Source organism: Rhopalosiphum maidis, chromosome 3 (assembly GCF_003676215.2).
Source record: "Rhopalosiphum maidis isolate BTI-1 chromosome 3, ASM367621v3, whole genome shotgun sequence".
Lineage (NCBI taxonomy): Eukaryota > Metazoa > Arthropoda > Insecta > Hemiptera > Aphididae > Rhopalosiphum > Rhopalosiphum maidis.
In genome coordinates this window covers 54,480,391-54,493,858 of record NC_040879.1, presented here as the reverse complement: position 1 = coordinate 54,493,858, position 13,468 = coordinate 54,480,391, and the positions used below count along the sequence as shown (strand labels likewise).

Sequence of the window (13,468 nt, the reverse complement as noted above, 5' to 3'; positions counted from 1 at the left end):
TTTGTCTGATATTATTTTCTAAAAACATCCTTTGCGCAAAACTATTATTTCATATTATTGTATTAAAGCATGATAACGAATAATAATTATATACGATAAGATCTGGATACGGAATAAACTTCAGCGGTTTGCGACTATGGGTATACTATTATATAATTGATCTTTTCCCGAAATACGTACACGATATTACAGAAATAGTTTATTCTAATAACGGAAGAGATAAAATAATAACGTTCGACCACTGATTATTTTAAATTTAAATTCAATTTATTATTTGAAGTTCTAAATGTTGGTTATACTGCAGTTGTTTGTGTTAGGTCATGACGTCTATTATAGTAATTGGTAGGTAGTCAGTATCAGTAGTGTGGCGTAAGGCCAGCGTTCTCGCTATTCGCGTCTAATGCTCGCGGGCAATAACGTTTTTTTTTTCGTTTCACCACGTCGTTGTGACTTGCGACGTTCTGTCTTCTGTGTGAAGAAGGGTCAACTGTTAAAAGACAACAGCTAATTATTTATATCTACCCACTTTTGGTGGATTTATCATCATCGAAAATACGGTAAGTTACCGTTACTAAATACTAAGTCAATAAGTATTATTTAGTTAAATAATATTATAATGTATATTGTATATTAAGTACCTATCCTTACCTATATAAACCTACTCATTTGTATTTTGTTTTTTGGCAAAAACTAATTCATAATACATTAATGCTTATCTATAGGTTAAGATAGTTTGAATAGTTTGATGTAACTAATACCTATGCATTTTCAATTGTATTATACACTTTAAATTATAATATTTAAAAACGTATTAATTCATAATATATACAAATATATATATATATATATATATCATAGTTAATAATGTTTATAATTAGTATTACTAATAGAGCAAGGACTTTCATGCATTCGTATATTTTTTCTGGTTAACTTTACCGTATGCAAAGTACGTACACAATACATTTCACGATGTTATATAACATCAATAATTTTGTTATTTTTCATTTGATTAACATTAAACAATCGTTTTTAATTTTATTTTCAATTCGATTTTTTCAAAAATTGTTCATACTTGGTAAGTCTTTTAATTAAACATTCACTGGACCAATTAGATGATAAATCTAAAATAAATTATCAGATACAATAATATTAACAATTGCTGCAACCCTGTGCACATCTGGTTTATAATATCTTATAGCAATGTGAGTACTAATTTAACATTTGTTTAATAATATCTTATTTTTATTTTATTTTTTAATTTGACTGAAACTAGAAATGATAGAACAGTATGACGAGTGTCCATAGTGAACCAGAAAATATAGTCCAACCAAATGTATCTAGTTATAGTACCAGTTTAGATCTAAATTCCGAATTAAACTCTTTGCCGGCACCAAATCTATTTCATAATTTACCCTACTTTGATGATACAATAAATATGTGTAATAAGTAATAATGAATATGTTGCAATCAGTTTATCGTCCAATTCTGGTATTCAGGATGAGGATAAATTGAGTAATAATGAATATTCAAATTAACATCACTACATAGACAATGAAACAGATTCATCAATTTTAAATAATTTGGCAAAATATTATATTATTATGGCTGTATTTTAAATATTTCTCAAGTTGCTTTGAATGCATTATTGAAGGTTTTAAAAATGCTTAAGTGTCATGATTATTTCCTTGTAGATGCCAGAACTCTATTAAAAACTAAGTCATCTGTCCAACCTTTACAAATACAGACACCTGGTAGTTATAATTATTTCTTAATATATAATATTCTGAAGAATATTTTTAATTAACTATGAATATTGTTCGTCAATGACAACGTCAAAATAGTTTTAGGGATTGATTGTCTACCATTGATCAAAAGTTTATCTAGCTGTTTTTTTTTTAAATAGGTTGTACTGGGGTAAGGATAAGCCTCTCAAATGCAAATCCTTTTTTGTTAGAGTTGGTAAACAAAACAAAAGAATTATATCAAATATGGTTTCTTACAGCATTTGGTATTAAACAAGTAATTGTAAATGCTATATGTTGTGATTTACCAGCAAAGAGCTTCACCTTAATCGATACAGATTTTATTACTAAAGAGAACTCACATAGATTTTTTAAATAGAATTAATGAAGAATTCCATATGATTGATGAAGTTTCTATTGTAGCCAGTTATTAATATAGTAAATAGTATTAGCATTGATAATATGCATCTAGTTTGTTTAGGAATTACAAAAAAAAAAAAAAAAATTATAATAATACTAAGTGAAAACATTTATTATATACAAAAGAAAAAATTGTTTCAATACATATTTTAAAAATACTTGAATGTTTTGTTAGTAGGTGTATAGTATACTTCAATTAAATTTTTCATTAACTTAGCTATAATATTTTATACAGTTGTAAAAAAATGTAAATATATATATATATATATATATTAACATGTTTGACAACAACTTGGATACTTCATAAAATTAAAATTAAAATAATAAAAAAATATACATTAGCCGGGTTGAATAAAACCGTTCCTTGAATAAATACTTTTTTTACAATCTTTACATTTTTTTATTGAACACAATTTTTTTATTTTGATTGCTCAAACAGGATAAAAATACATTGGTTTTAAAAATGATACCAAATCTTATGTTGAAGTCTGAAACTTGTCACAAAAAAGTGATTAAAACTCTTGAGCTGAATTAATTTGAATAGGTAAAAACACAGAATGACAATATGATAATAAGTTTAATGACTGACTAAAATTGAACGACCAAAATCAGACTATTAGTTTAATTAACTAGTAACCAATAATTGAATGGGTCAATAAGTATTATTAACCATTTAATGAATATTTGATGAATAAGTTTTTATTAATTCAATAACCTACTATTGATTAATTAAATATTTAATGAATGTTCATAAAACCTGGCAAATGTATTTTAATAAATTAAAAACTTAAAAATAGACATATGCAAATATTAAATATATTAGTAAGTAAAAATATTTTATCAATTAAGATTTTCTACCCATAATTCAATATGTTGTGTTCATCTAAATGTTATATTAAACATTGAGCATTAAATCAATATAGCAATAAGTAAAATTATAATAAAAATTGAAATTACGTACAATACCTAAATTAAGGAAGTTTTTAATACTTATTTTTTGATTATAAATTAATTGTATACAATTTTACTCCTATAATATACTTGGCAATTATTTTAAGTAAATAGTTGTCAAACACATTATTACAATTTGATTTACAAGATAATTATAATATGTACAATTTTATGCTAATAAAAAAAAATCAAAATTTTTGTATAATTGTCCATATTATATTATGTTATCAAATGTTTCATCAACAGTTAGAGAGTAACAAACCTCGATAATTGTACTATTATACTATTGGTGTTCTTGTTGAATTTCAGTGGTTGACGTTTTTTTCTTCTAAGATGAATTCTAAACAAAATTACCATTTTGTTCTCGCAATAGAGTCACAGCATGTCTATGAAGAGATTTATACAAATATTTTTAAAAGTAATAACATTATATGTAGATATATTACAATATAATATGTTATATAAAATATATACTTGTCATTTTTTTGGTATTATTTCTTCAGCTTCTAGTTTGGTTCTAGCTTGCTTTCTTTTCATTATTCTATGATACTGTTTTGCATTTAAATTTGAGGTTTCTTCAAGTGGTTCTGATCTTAAATGTATCTATATAAATTGTATAGAATCAGTTTTATTATTTAGTGCAGTTTTAAAATTAGTTATTTATTATTTAAATTTAACATGCACAAATATAATGTCATACCTTTAAACTATTTTGTTGAGGTACTGCTTGTCCTACAGTATTAGAAATTACTGGTTGAGCAACTACTGTTGGAAAATCACTACATACTGTACTATCCAACTGCATTATATGTCCATTTATATTAATTACTAAAATTTTAATGAGCATAAATATGTATGGTGATTTACATAAAAATATTAAGTATAATCAAGGCAGGCTAAAACAAGCTAGAGATTTAAGCATTTCTTGTTTAATTACTTTTAAGAAGTTCTATCTAACTATTTCAGTGTTATTTTTTTACATAATATAAACTAAACTTAAATAGTTATTCTTTAATATAACTAAGTTATTTAAAAAATTATAATTCGTTCAATTATTTTTTTCTGGTTCAATTGAACATAACAAATGTTTATGATATGTGCAGCACGAGGTTTTATGTCTTGGGCAGTATACATTTTTAACCGATCCAACTGAACAATAAGCACTCAACACATTTCCCGCATTATGACATAACCATACAGATAAAAGGTATGTTCAAGCATAATTTCAAAATAATTAAAAAAAATCTAATAGCAATGTGAGTACTAATTTAACTTTTGTTTAATAATATCTTATTTTCATTTTATTTTTTAATTTGACTGCGATAAAAAAAATGTTCTTCTATGTCCATACATGTGTTTATAATATAGCTGGATATTAAGTATTTTCAATAACAATTAAGGAAATATTTTTTTAATAAAAAAAAATAAGCAAAATTGAATTTAACTGTAAATTTTTTTTTAGACAAGCAATTTATTAATTTAATTTATATATATATATAAGTTCAAGAATTAGAAACTGGAACTTTTCATTTGTGGTGGATTTACCTGTTAAGAAATTGGAAAAGTTATATAATATGTGCAATTAGTTTTTCTAACTGAAGTATAAGCTGTATAATGATGCATATCTCAACAATTAACACTAGTATATAAATATCTTTTAACTTAGATAATGATTTAAATTATTATTTCAATTGCATTATAATTCTATAAAAAGATTTAATCAGTCACTTAATTATTGAACAATTTAAAAGTAAAAAAAAATAGCTTTACATGAAACTATAAAGAATGTGTCATATTTTTAAAAATTAACATTTTAAATTATTTATTTGTTTTAGTATTTGTTATTTTTTAAATAATTAAACAATAACTATGAAATCGTAAGTTTTAAATTTATTCATGATATAAATATGTCTGCACTCGTTTTATTATTTGATAAGATCTAATATGCAATAGAATTATTGTTAATACATAAGTACCAACCAACATTTGTTTTATTAAAATTAAAGTTTATTTTATACTTAATTGTCTGCATAATGAAACATACACTTTGGTTGTAGTTGTTGTGGCTGAGCAATAACTTGAGTTGTACCAACACATTTTGTTGGTTGATAAATGAATGATTTCCCATTAGATAATTGAATCAACTTTGGTTGTGCTTGTTTTAACTATATTAATAATATAACTATGAATAATGTTTAAAATATTAAAAACAAAAACAAATAAACGGAAAGTACTTACTATGGGTAATCGCAGTAGCTGCAATTGTTGATTGTTCTGTGAATCATATTGGAATAATTGGTTTAAATCTTGAGAATTAGAATGAATAAACAATCGTTGCTCAGGGACGTTTGGTATTGTCTGACTTGTTGGTAAAACATGTATTTGGTTATTGTGCGTTATTGGTGCGTCCAATTGAATATTAGGCATATCATGATTATCATCTGTTTTGATTTCTTCCACTTTCACTGATTGAGGTATGAAATGATTCAATTGAATATTAGACATATCATTATTATCTTCTGTTTTGATTTCTTCCACTTTCACTGATTGAGGTATGAAATGGTTCAATTGAATATTAGATATATCATTATTATTTTCTGTTTTGACCTCTTCCACTTGCACTGATTGAGGTATGAAATGATTCAATTGAATATTAGACATATCATTATTATCTTCTGTTTTGATTTCTTCCACTTTCACTGATTGAGGTATGAAATGGTTCAATTGAATATTAGACATATCATTATTATCTTCTGTTTTGATTTTTTCCATTTTCACTGATTGAGGTATGATATGGTGCAATTGAATATTAGGCATATTATAATTATTTTCTGTTTTGACCTCTTCTACTTTCATTGATTGAGGTATGAAATGGTCCTATAGGAAGTACCAAACAGTGAAAATATAATTTATATTGAAAAATATTGCTATAGTATAAGAACAAAATTTTAACAATAACTGCAGTTATTAAAAGTGTAATTAAATAAATTGTGAAGTTTTATGTTAATAACTATGGAATTGGACGCCATTTACAGCGATTTAGAGAATTAAACCCACCTAGAATATTTAATTTCACATTTTACGTTAAACATTACAGACTTCTTATCGTCACACCATAGTCCATAAATTGTATAATATAGTCTGTTTTTTAGTAACTAAGGTTTTAGTATTACATCTATATAGCATGAGTACCTCGTGGCTCGCACTGTTGTTGGTATCTAACGATACAGCCTAATGCTGTTAACAAATTTAAAAATAAACTTACCATTGATAATATTCCGATTAATTGTTTTCGATAATTATTGACTGGTCCAAATTCCAGTGCACATAACTAATTACAAGTAATTGATAATGACTAATGAAAAATACGAATCATGTCTCGATAAACTAACAGTGAATGATGACAAATGGACGATGTAAATGTTGTGATAGGTACTGTAAACCGCCAATCGCTTTACTCCAATTTTTATCAATTACGGCTAACTACGACTGTTAACACCAGCATTATTGTTGCTCCATCGTACACGTGTATAATATCATAGCAAATCAACTTAAGTAATAAATATTTTTAATTGAAAAAAAATATTACAAAATACTACTATATTGATTTAAAGGGACTTAATTATCGAGTAAATCGACCTATCGTAGAACATAGTGATAAGAACTCGATAAAAAATCGAATTGTTGTAGACAAAAATCTATACACAAACAAGGTTAAAGTTCTTACCACTAAATTTAGTGAACCTAACCTAACCTAACCATGATTCGTATTTTTCATTAGTCATTATCAATAACTTATAATTTGTTATGTGCACTGGAAATTGGACCAGTCAATAATTATCGAAAACAATTAATCCGAATATTATCAATGGTAAGTTTATTTTTTAATTTGTTAACAGAATTAGGCTGTATCGTCAGATTATTTAATTACAGTTTACACTTTTAATAACTGCAGTTATTGTTACAATTTTGTAATTGTACTATGTACTCATGTAGACATAGTCTTGGTACATTATTATATTCTCAAGTGATAACTGTTAAATCAAGGCACAGTACAAGATTATTAAAAGTTTTTTATCGCGAGTCCATGGTTCTACAAGTTTAAGAATCTGATAAATATCTATAATCCGTTTGTATTTATTTATAATACACACTGTTTTAGTCCATCATATTATTATTATGAAATTATGCATGAACATACCTTTTACCTGTATGGTCATGTCATAATGCGGGATATGTAATAACGCAGTATGTTATTCGCTCATCGCTCTATAATTTTAATAAATAAAGTAAATATCACAAATATACAATATATGTGGACGTATGGTATATGCTCAGCACGACTGTAATATAGTCATATACTCATATAATATTATATAGTGAATATAATAATTTTACGTTCATTTTTTTACTTTCTGGTTCACTATGGACACTCGTCATACTGTTCTATAAATTCTAGTTTCTCAAAATATCTTCTGTGCTTAGTAAATTTGTTAATGGTTGAGTATGACATAATAAGTATAAAATGTGCTTTTTAAAGAATATAATTAGATGTAATAACACAATTAATTTCAAATAAAACTATAAAGTAATAATGAATAAAGGAACATAGAGTACAGAGTCCAATACCTAACAACTAATTATATTTAGTAAAATACAAACATACCAGATACCCAAAACATTTTGTAATAAATTGAATTACTAAAAAATTATAATATTTTCTATACTATTTATGAATTAAACAATTAATTTATATATAGGGTGTTTCTTTTATCATTAAACACTCTATATCTTGTCAAGTATTGACTTTTATATTTTTCAACCTTATATAGTGAAACCACTATCAACTTTTCATTTTTTTTCCAATGGCCACCTCTAGTTAGAATTTGTTAAATTAATAGGGCTATTTTTTTTATGAATTTTAAAGTTCAAATTATTATTTTTTGTAAATTTTTTAGTGAGATATAGCTTTTCAAAGTTGGGTGGTTTTTGGTTGGTATAATACTTCTTGCTTCATATGCAATATACTTGTTATTGATTATTGATGCAGTGATGAACTTTGTACCTGTAGGACAAACACCTAAAATCCTCAACTTAGTTAACTTAAAGCAGCTATAACTCACTAAAAGTTAAAATGAAAAATAATAATTTTAACGTTAAAATTTATAAAAAAAAAAATAGCACTATTATTTTATGACATTTTAAGTATAGGTTGCCTTTTGAAAATCAAAAGTTAATTGTGATTTCACTATTAAATATAAGGGTGAAAAAAATTAAAATATTATATAGTTTTAAAAAAGCTTAAAACTAAAAATGTTAAAAAAAAAATTGAAAAAGTGGACACTTTTTGAAATAATGAGTGTTTAATCATAAAAGAATCACCTTGTAGATACTAGATAGACCATATCCAAATTGTCTGAAACTTCAATAATTTAAAATAAAGTTAATATAGATTATTGCTAAAATTATTAACAATTATAACAAGACTTTCATGCACTAAAAAAACATCAAATATACATTTAAAATTATGCACTTCAGCATCAAAAAATTAAACATATTATGCAGTTAAATATGCTTCCAAAAAATTAAGTAACTAAAATGTATAGTTAAAAAAAATATTATTTTTTCTTTAAATATTTAATTTTAATGATTTCATATTATCTCTCTATAAGTATTAACTAGATTTATTTTACTTATTTTATTATACTGAATTGATTTGGAATCTTTTTTGAATTTTGGATCTCATTCTTCTTTATTAATTATTACCTATTCTTTGTACCTAATAAAACGAAAAAAGTATTTAAAAATGATTGTTGAATTATTCTCAAATATTTACCTTAAACAGTAAAATATAATAATTTTTGTCCTGAAAAATATTCACCAAAGTACATGATATTTAAAAAACCTTCAAAATATGCAAAATTATGCACTAAAAACTTTGAGCTTTTGGTCACAAACATTGTGAAATGTATTGTGTACTTACTTTGCATACGGTAAAGTTAATCAGAAAAAATATACGAATGCATGAAAGTCCTTGCTCTATTAGTAATACTAATTATAAACATTATTAACTATGATATATATATATATATATATATATATTTGTATATATTATGAATTAATACGTTTTTAAATATTATAATTTAAAGTGTATAATACAATTGAAAATGCATAGGTATTAGTTACATCAAACTATTCAAACTATCTTAACCTATAGATAAGCATTAATGTATTATGAATTAGTTTTTGCCAAAAAACAAAATACAAATGAGTAGGTTTATATAGGTAAGGATAGGTACTTAATATACAATATACATTATAATATTATTTAACTAAATAATACTTATTGACTTAGTATTTAGTAACGGTAACTTACCGTATTTTCGATGATGATAAATCCACCAAAAGTGGGTAGATATAAATAATTAGCTGTTGTCTTTTAACAGTTGACCCTTCTTCACACAGAAGACAGAACGTCGCAAGTCACAACGACGTGGTGAAACGAAAAAAAAAACGTTATTGCCCACGAGCATTAGACGCGAATAGCGAGAACGCTGGCCTACGCCACACTACTGATACTGACTACCTACCAATTACTATAATAGACGTCATGACCTAACACAAACAACTGCAGTATAACCAAAATTTAGAACTTCAAATAATAAATTGAATTTAAATTTAAAATAGTCAGTGGTCGAACGTTATTATTTTATCTCTTCCGTTATTAGAATAAACTATTTCTGTAATATCGTGTACGTATTTCGGGAAAAGATCAATTATATAATAGTATACCCATAGTCGCAAACCGCTGAAGTTTATTCCGTATCCAGATCTTATCGTATATAATTATTATTCGTTATCATGCTTTAATACAATAATATGAAATAATAGTTTTGCGCAAAGGATGTTTTTAGAAAATAATATCAGACAAAATACCTGGTTAAATTTGTAATAATATTTAAATATTAGGCACCTAACAACTCTGTCGAATCTTTATTTCATTGTTCGTATTTCATTAACACCTACTATTTTATAATTTTAATAAAATATATGTATACCTACATATATTTTTTTAACACAACAGAAGGTACGCATTAATATATACTATTTATTAGTTCATGCCCATCATAAAAATAATAATATAGGTACACAACACAAAATATAAAATTATATTAGTATTTCATTTACCGATGAAAGGTTTGATATAAGTATCGATTATGGTAAAAATACGTCTTCCTCAGTTCGTCCAGTAAATCATGATCATTTTTAGTTATTTGTATAACATTCTTTATAATTATTATACATTTATACCTAAATATCGCTGTTTATTAATTATTTGATTATTAAAATAAAATTAGGAAAATTGTGGGGATATCTCTATACGGAATTATTATTGTATTTTAACGTAATAGATACGCAGTATGTTATTCGCTCATCGCTCTATAATTTTAATAAATAAAGTAAATATCACAAATATACAATATATGTGGACGTGTGGTATATGCTCAGCACGACTGTAATATGACCATAATATACTCATATAATATTATATATTGAATATAATAATTATACGTTTATTTTTTTTTTGACGGCACTCCTACAAATTATTTATATAAAAACATTTGAAAAAAATTAAAGCCTACTCGTTTATATAATTAATATATTTTTAACACAAATTGGGTTTTATTATTTATTAAATGATATATTTTAAAAATTAAATCACTTAAAAATTCACTTATAATCTAAATTATTATTTACTAAAAGATAAATAGATGTATGTTTTTCGATTGTCTTAACACTCGTCACCTATCGAGCAGTAAAAAATAAGTTAACTTTGCTACTGGTTTCTAGTAAAATATACTTAGAACTTAGGAGGGTCAGAAATAGGGTTCTAAATTTGAAATGTTTCAATTGAAATATTTCAAAAGTCTGTTGTTTATTAGTATACTATAATATATTAGATATATATTATTTATTTGTATACAAAATATTATCTAGTCGATTAGAAACTTAGATAATTAGTTTTTACTCTTATATTGTATTTATATACCTAAAACGGTTTAGTTTTTGTTGTTATTACTTATTGGGTGAGTCCACTGAACCCATTAGAAGGTATGACCTTAAAAATCCGTTTGCATACCCCTGTCCAGAATAACTAATAAATTAGTTAACTTTATATCTTGAATAATGTCTAACTATGTACAATGTACATTTGAAGATACCTTTATACCTCCATTACATATTAATGTGTAAACGCTAAAAGCTGAACTATAAAATTAAGTATAATATAACTTATACAGTATAGTACACAGTATTATTAAATATAATATGTTGCTGGTTAATAAAAACAAATACCTACTATATAAATAGTGTAGTCATGTTATCGTTATTTTATAAACACAAAACAATTTTTTAAATGTATTATCTGTAGTAATAATATTATCTTGAAATCTGATTCGATTTTATGAATACGAAGTGATTTTTGTTAAGAAAAAAAAAATATAAAACGCCTTAAGATCACTGCACTACTGGTAGATAACACTACCTGTGCCATCAACTACCGTTGACAGCCATTTATGGTAATATAACGCATTTTTCTGTATCATACCTAATCAATCATGATAAAGGTAAATTGCCATCAATAATCTTCGACGGGTTTGTTTGTTGCCTCGTGAAGGCGATCGAGGATCAATTCAGGATCTCGCGTGTCCATTCCGCACCTGAAACTGGATTCACGAACGCTGTTTGATAATACATCAATGGAAATGTTGGAAACTAAAATTGACATGGACCAAGACCAGTACACCGGAAACCAGGATCAATTGGAACCCCGTAATAAAAAGGTACCTTCTTAATTAAAGATATATACAAAGTAAATATCACGTTAAACATACTAAATAGTTTCTGCTCATAGTAGACATATTAGTTTTCCTACATTTTACTAGGGGATTTACGGTAACCTGTGTTGTAAGTACCTAAAGGTCTATTTATTTATGAGTATTTGAGATTTGACTATTTTTTCTCTATGTAATAAATAATTATTGGTTATATTATGTAATAGGTATATTACATTATCATTGTCCATATAGATAAAATGTGCAATTACTGCAATTATTAGCTATACAAATTCAATGTTAGTTAAAGTTCAACTGAACATAGTCCTATTAAGCCATTAAGGTAATCTAAGTAACACGATGATGTTTTTGTAGCCTTGTAGGCTACTTATTACCCTAACTGAATCCCAATCCCATTTCTTAATGGGCTTATTTACTCATATGCATTCACATTATTTAATACTCACGCGTTATATGTTTATTTTCTCAAACTAACACACTGTTTATTTTTTTTTTTAGGATGATTTAGTGACAACTCTTAGTAAAAATATTATTGATGACTCCAAATTTGGTTCCAATGACGATTCACTGATAGATGATTGTGACATGACAAATAAAATCAATTATTCCAATTTCCACCAATTGTTTATTGGTAATTTGACTTGGGTAAATTAAATAAATATATATGTTTTTATAGTTTAATGTCTTGATACTTAAAATTTTAAGTTATATAAATTATCATACCAATTTACCTAAAAATGTACAATAGCATACCTATATAATTTTTATAGTGGACAACAGATCAAGATATAATGGACTCTATAAATGACGTTGGAGTTCATAATATCATTGATATTCAATTTTTTGAAAATCGAGATAATGGCCAATCAAAAGGTTTTTGTATTGTTACATTAGAATCAGAGCAAAGTTTAAATCGGATTTTGAAGAAATTACCAAATAAACTTATTCATGGACGAAAACCTGATGTTACATATCCATCATCGAGTGCATATTTTATGGTAATAATTTATCTAAATTTACAAATTATTATACTATTAACATATTAATATACTAATATACTTATTGAAATTTTTATTTTTTTAGTTTGAATCAAAATCAGGAACTAGGTTTTCTCTTTCATCAATATATCAAAATATATCTTCTATGAAAGATATGTCTAGAATTCCTAGCAAAAAGTCATTAAAAAGTTCATCAGTAGGTAAGCCTTATCATACTAGAATGCCACCAATGTCTGTTTGTATAAAAACCCACCAACAGTATCCACAAATCACAGATTATAAAAATCAATGGAATAGATCATATCAACAGAATATGGGTAAATCATTTGTAAGTTTTAATTTAATAATCTATTTTGATGTTCGTAAGTGTTTTTGATTAAAAATTCTTTATGATAATATTTTTATAGGTCACACCAGAAAAATGTCTAATAGGAGTTGGGGGTCCACTTAGTGAGTGAAACTGTCTGTTGTATTTTTTAAACTCTTCCTTAAACCTAGCGAT

General features: G+C 25.4%; 1 protein-coding gene across 4 annotated transcripts; it reads left to right on the top strand.

The window, feature by feature from the left end:
* The first annotated feature begins 398 nt into the window (after positions 1-398).
* Positions 399-13,467, top strand: LOC113557460 (cleavage and polyadenylation specificity factor subunit 7-like). 4 transcript variants are annotated; one of them, XM_026962997.1, is made up of 7 exons: positions 399-557; positions 4,217-4,320; positions 11,791-11,956; positions 12,467-12,613; positions 12,739-12,966; positions 13,052-13,283; positions 13,374-13,467. In XM_026962997.1, exons 3-7 carry the CDS (start codon positions 11,873-11,875, stop codon positions 13,415-13,417), a joined length of 735 nt encoding a protein of 244 aa, XP_026818798.1. In that variant the 5' UTR covers positions 399-557; positions 4,217-4,320; positions 11,791-11,872; the 3' UTR covers positions 13,418-13,467. The 4 variants fall into 4 exon arrangements, with proteins under 4 accessions (XP_026818798.1, XP_026818794.1, XP_026818796.1 ...); XM_026962993.1 differs by having other exon boundaries at positions 13,052-13,294; positions 13,374-13,466; XM_026962995.1 differs by lacking the exon at positions 399-557 and adding an exon at positions 3,470-3,531 and having other exon boundaries at positions 13,052-13,294; positions 13,374-13,466.
* The last annotated feature ends 1 nt before the right edge of the window (position 13,468 follows it).

What these genes read in the sequence shown, in the direction of transcription:
- LOC113557460 (XM_026962993.1), top strand. Translation starts at nt 11,873, where the DNA reads ATGGAAATGTTGGAAACTAAAATTGACATGGACCAAGACCAGTACACC. An exon ending in TTATTGGTAATTTGACTTGG is followed by an intron (nt 12,614 to 12,738) that starts GTAAATTAAATA and finishes TAATTTTTATAG; the next exon opens with TGGACAACAGATCAAGATAT. An exon ending in AGAATATGGGTAAATCATTT is followed by an intron (nt 13,295 to 13,373) that starts GTAAGTTTTAAT and finishes ATATTTTTATAG; the next exon opens with GTCACACCAGAAAAATGTCT.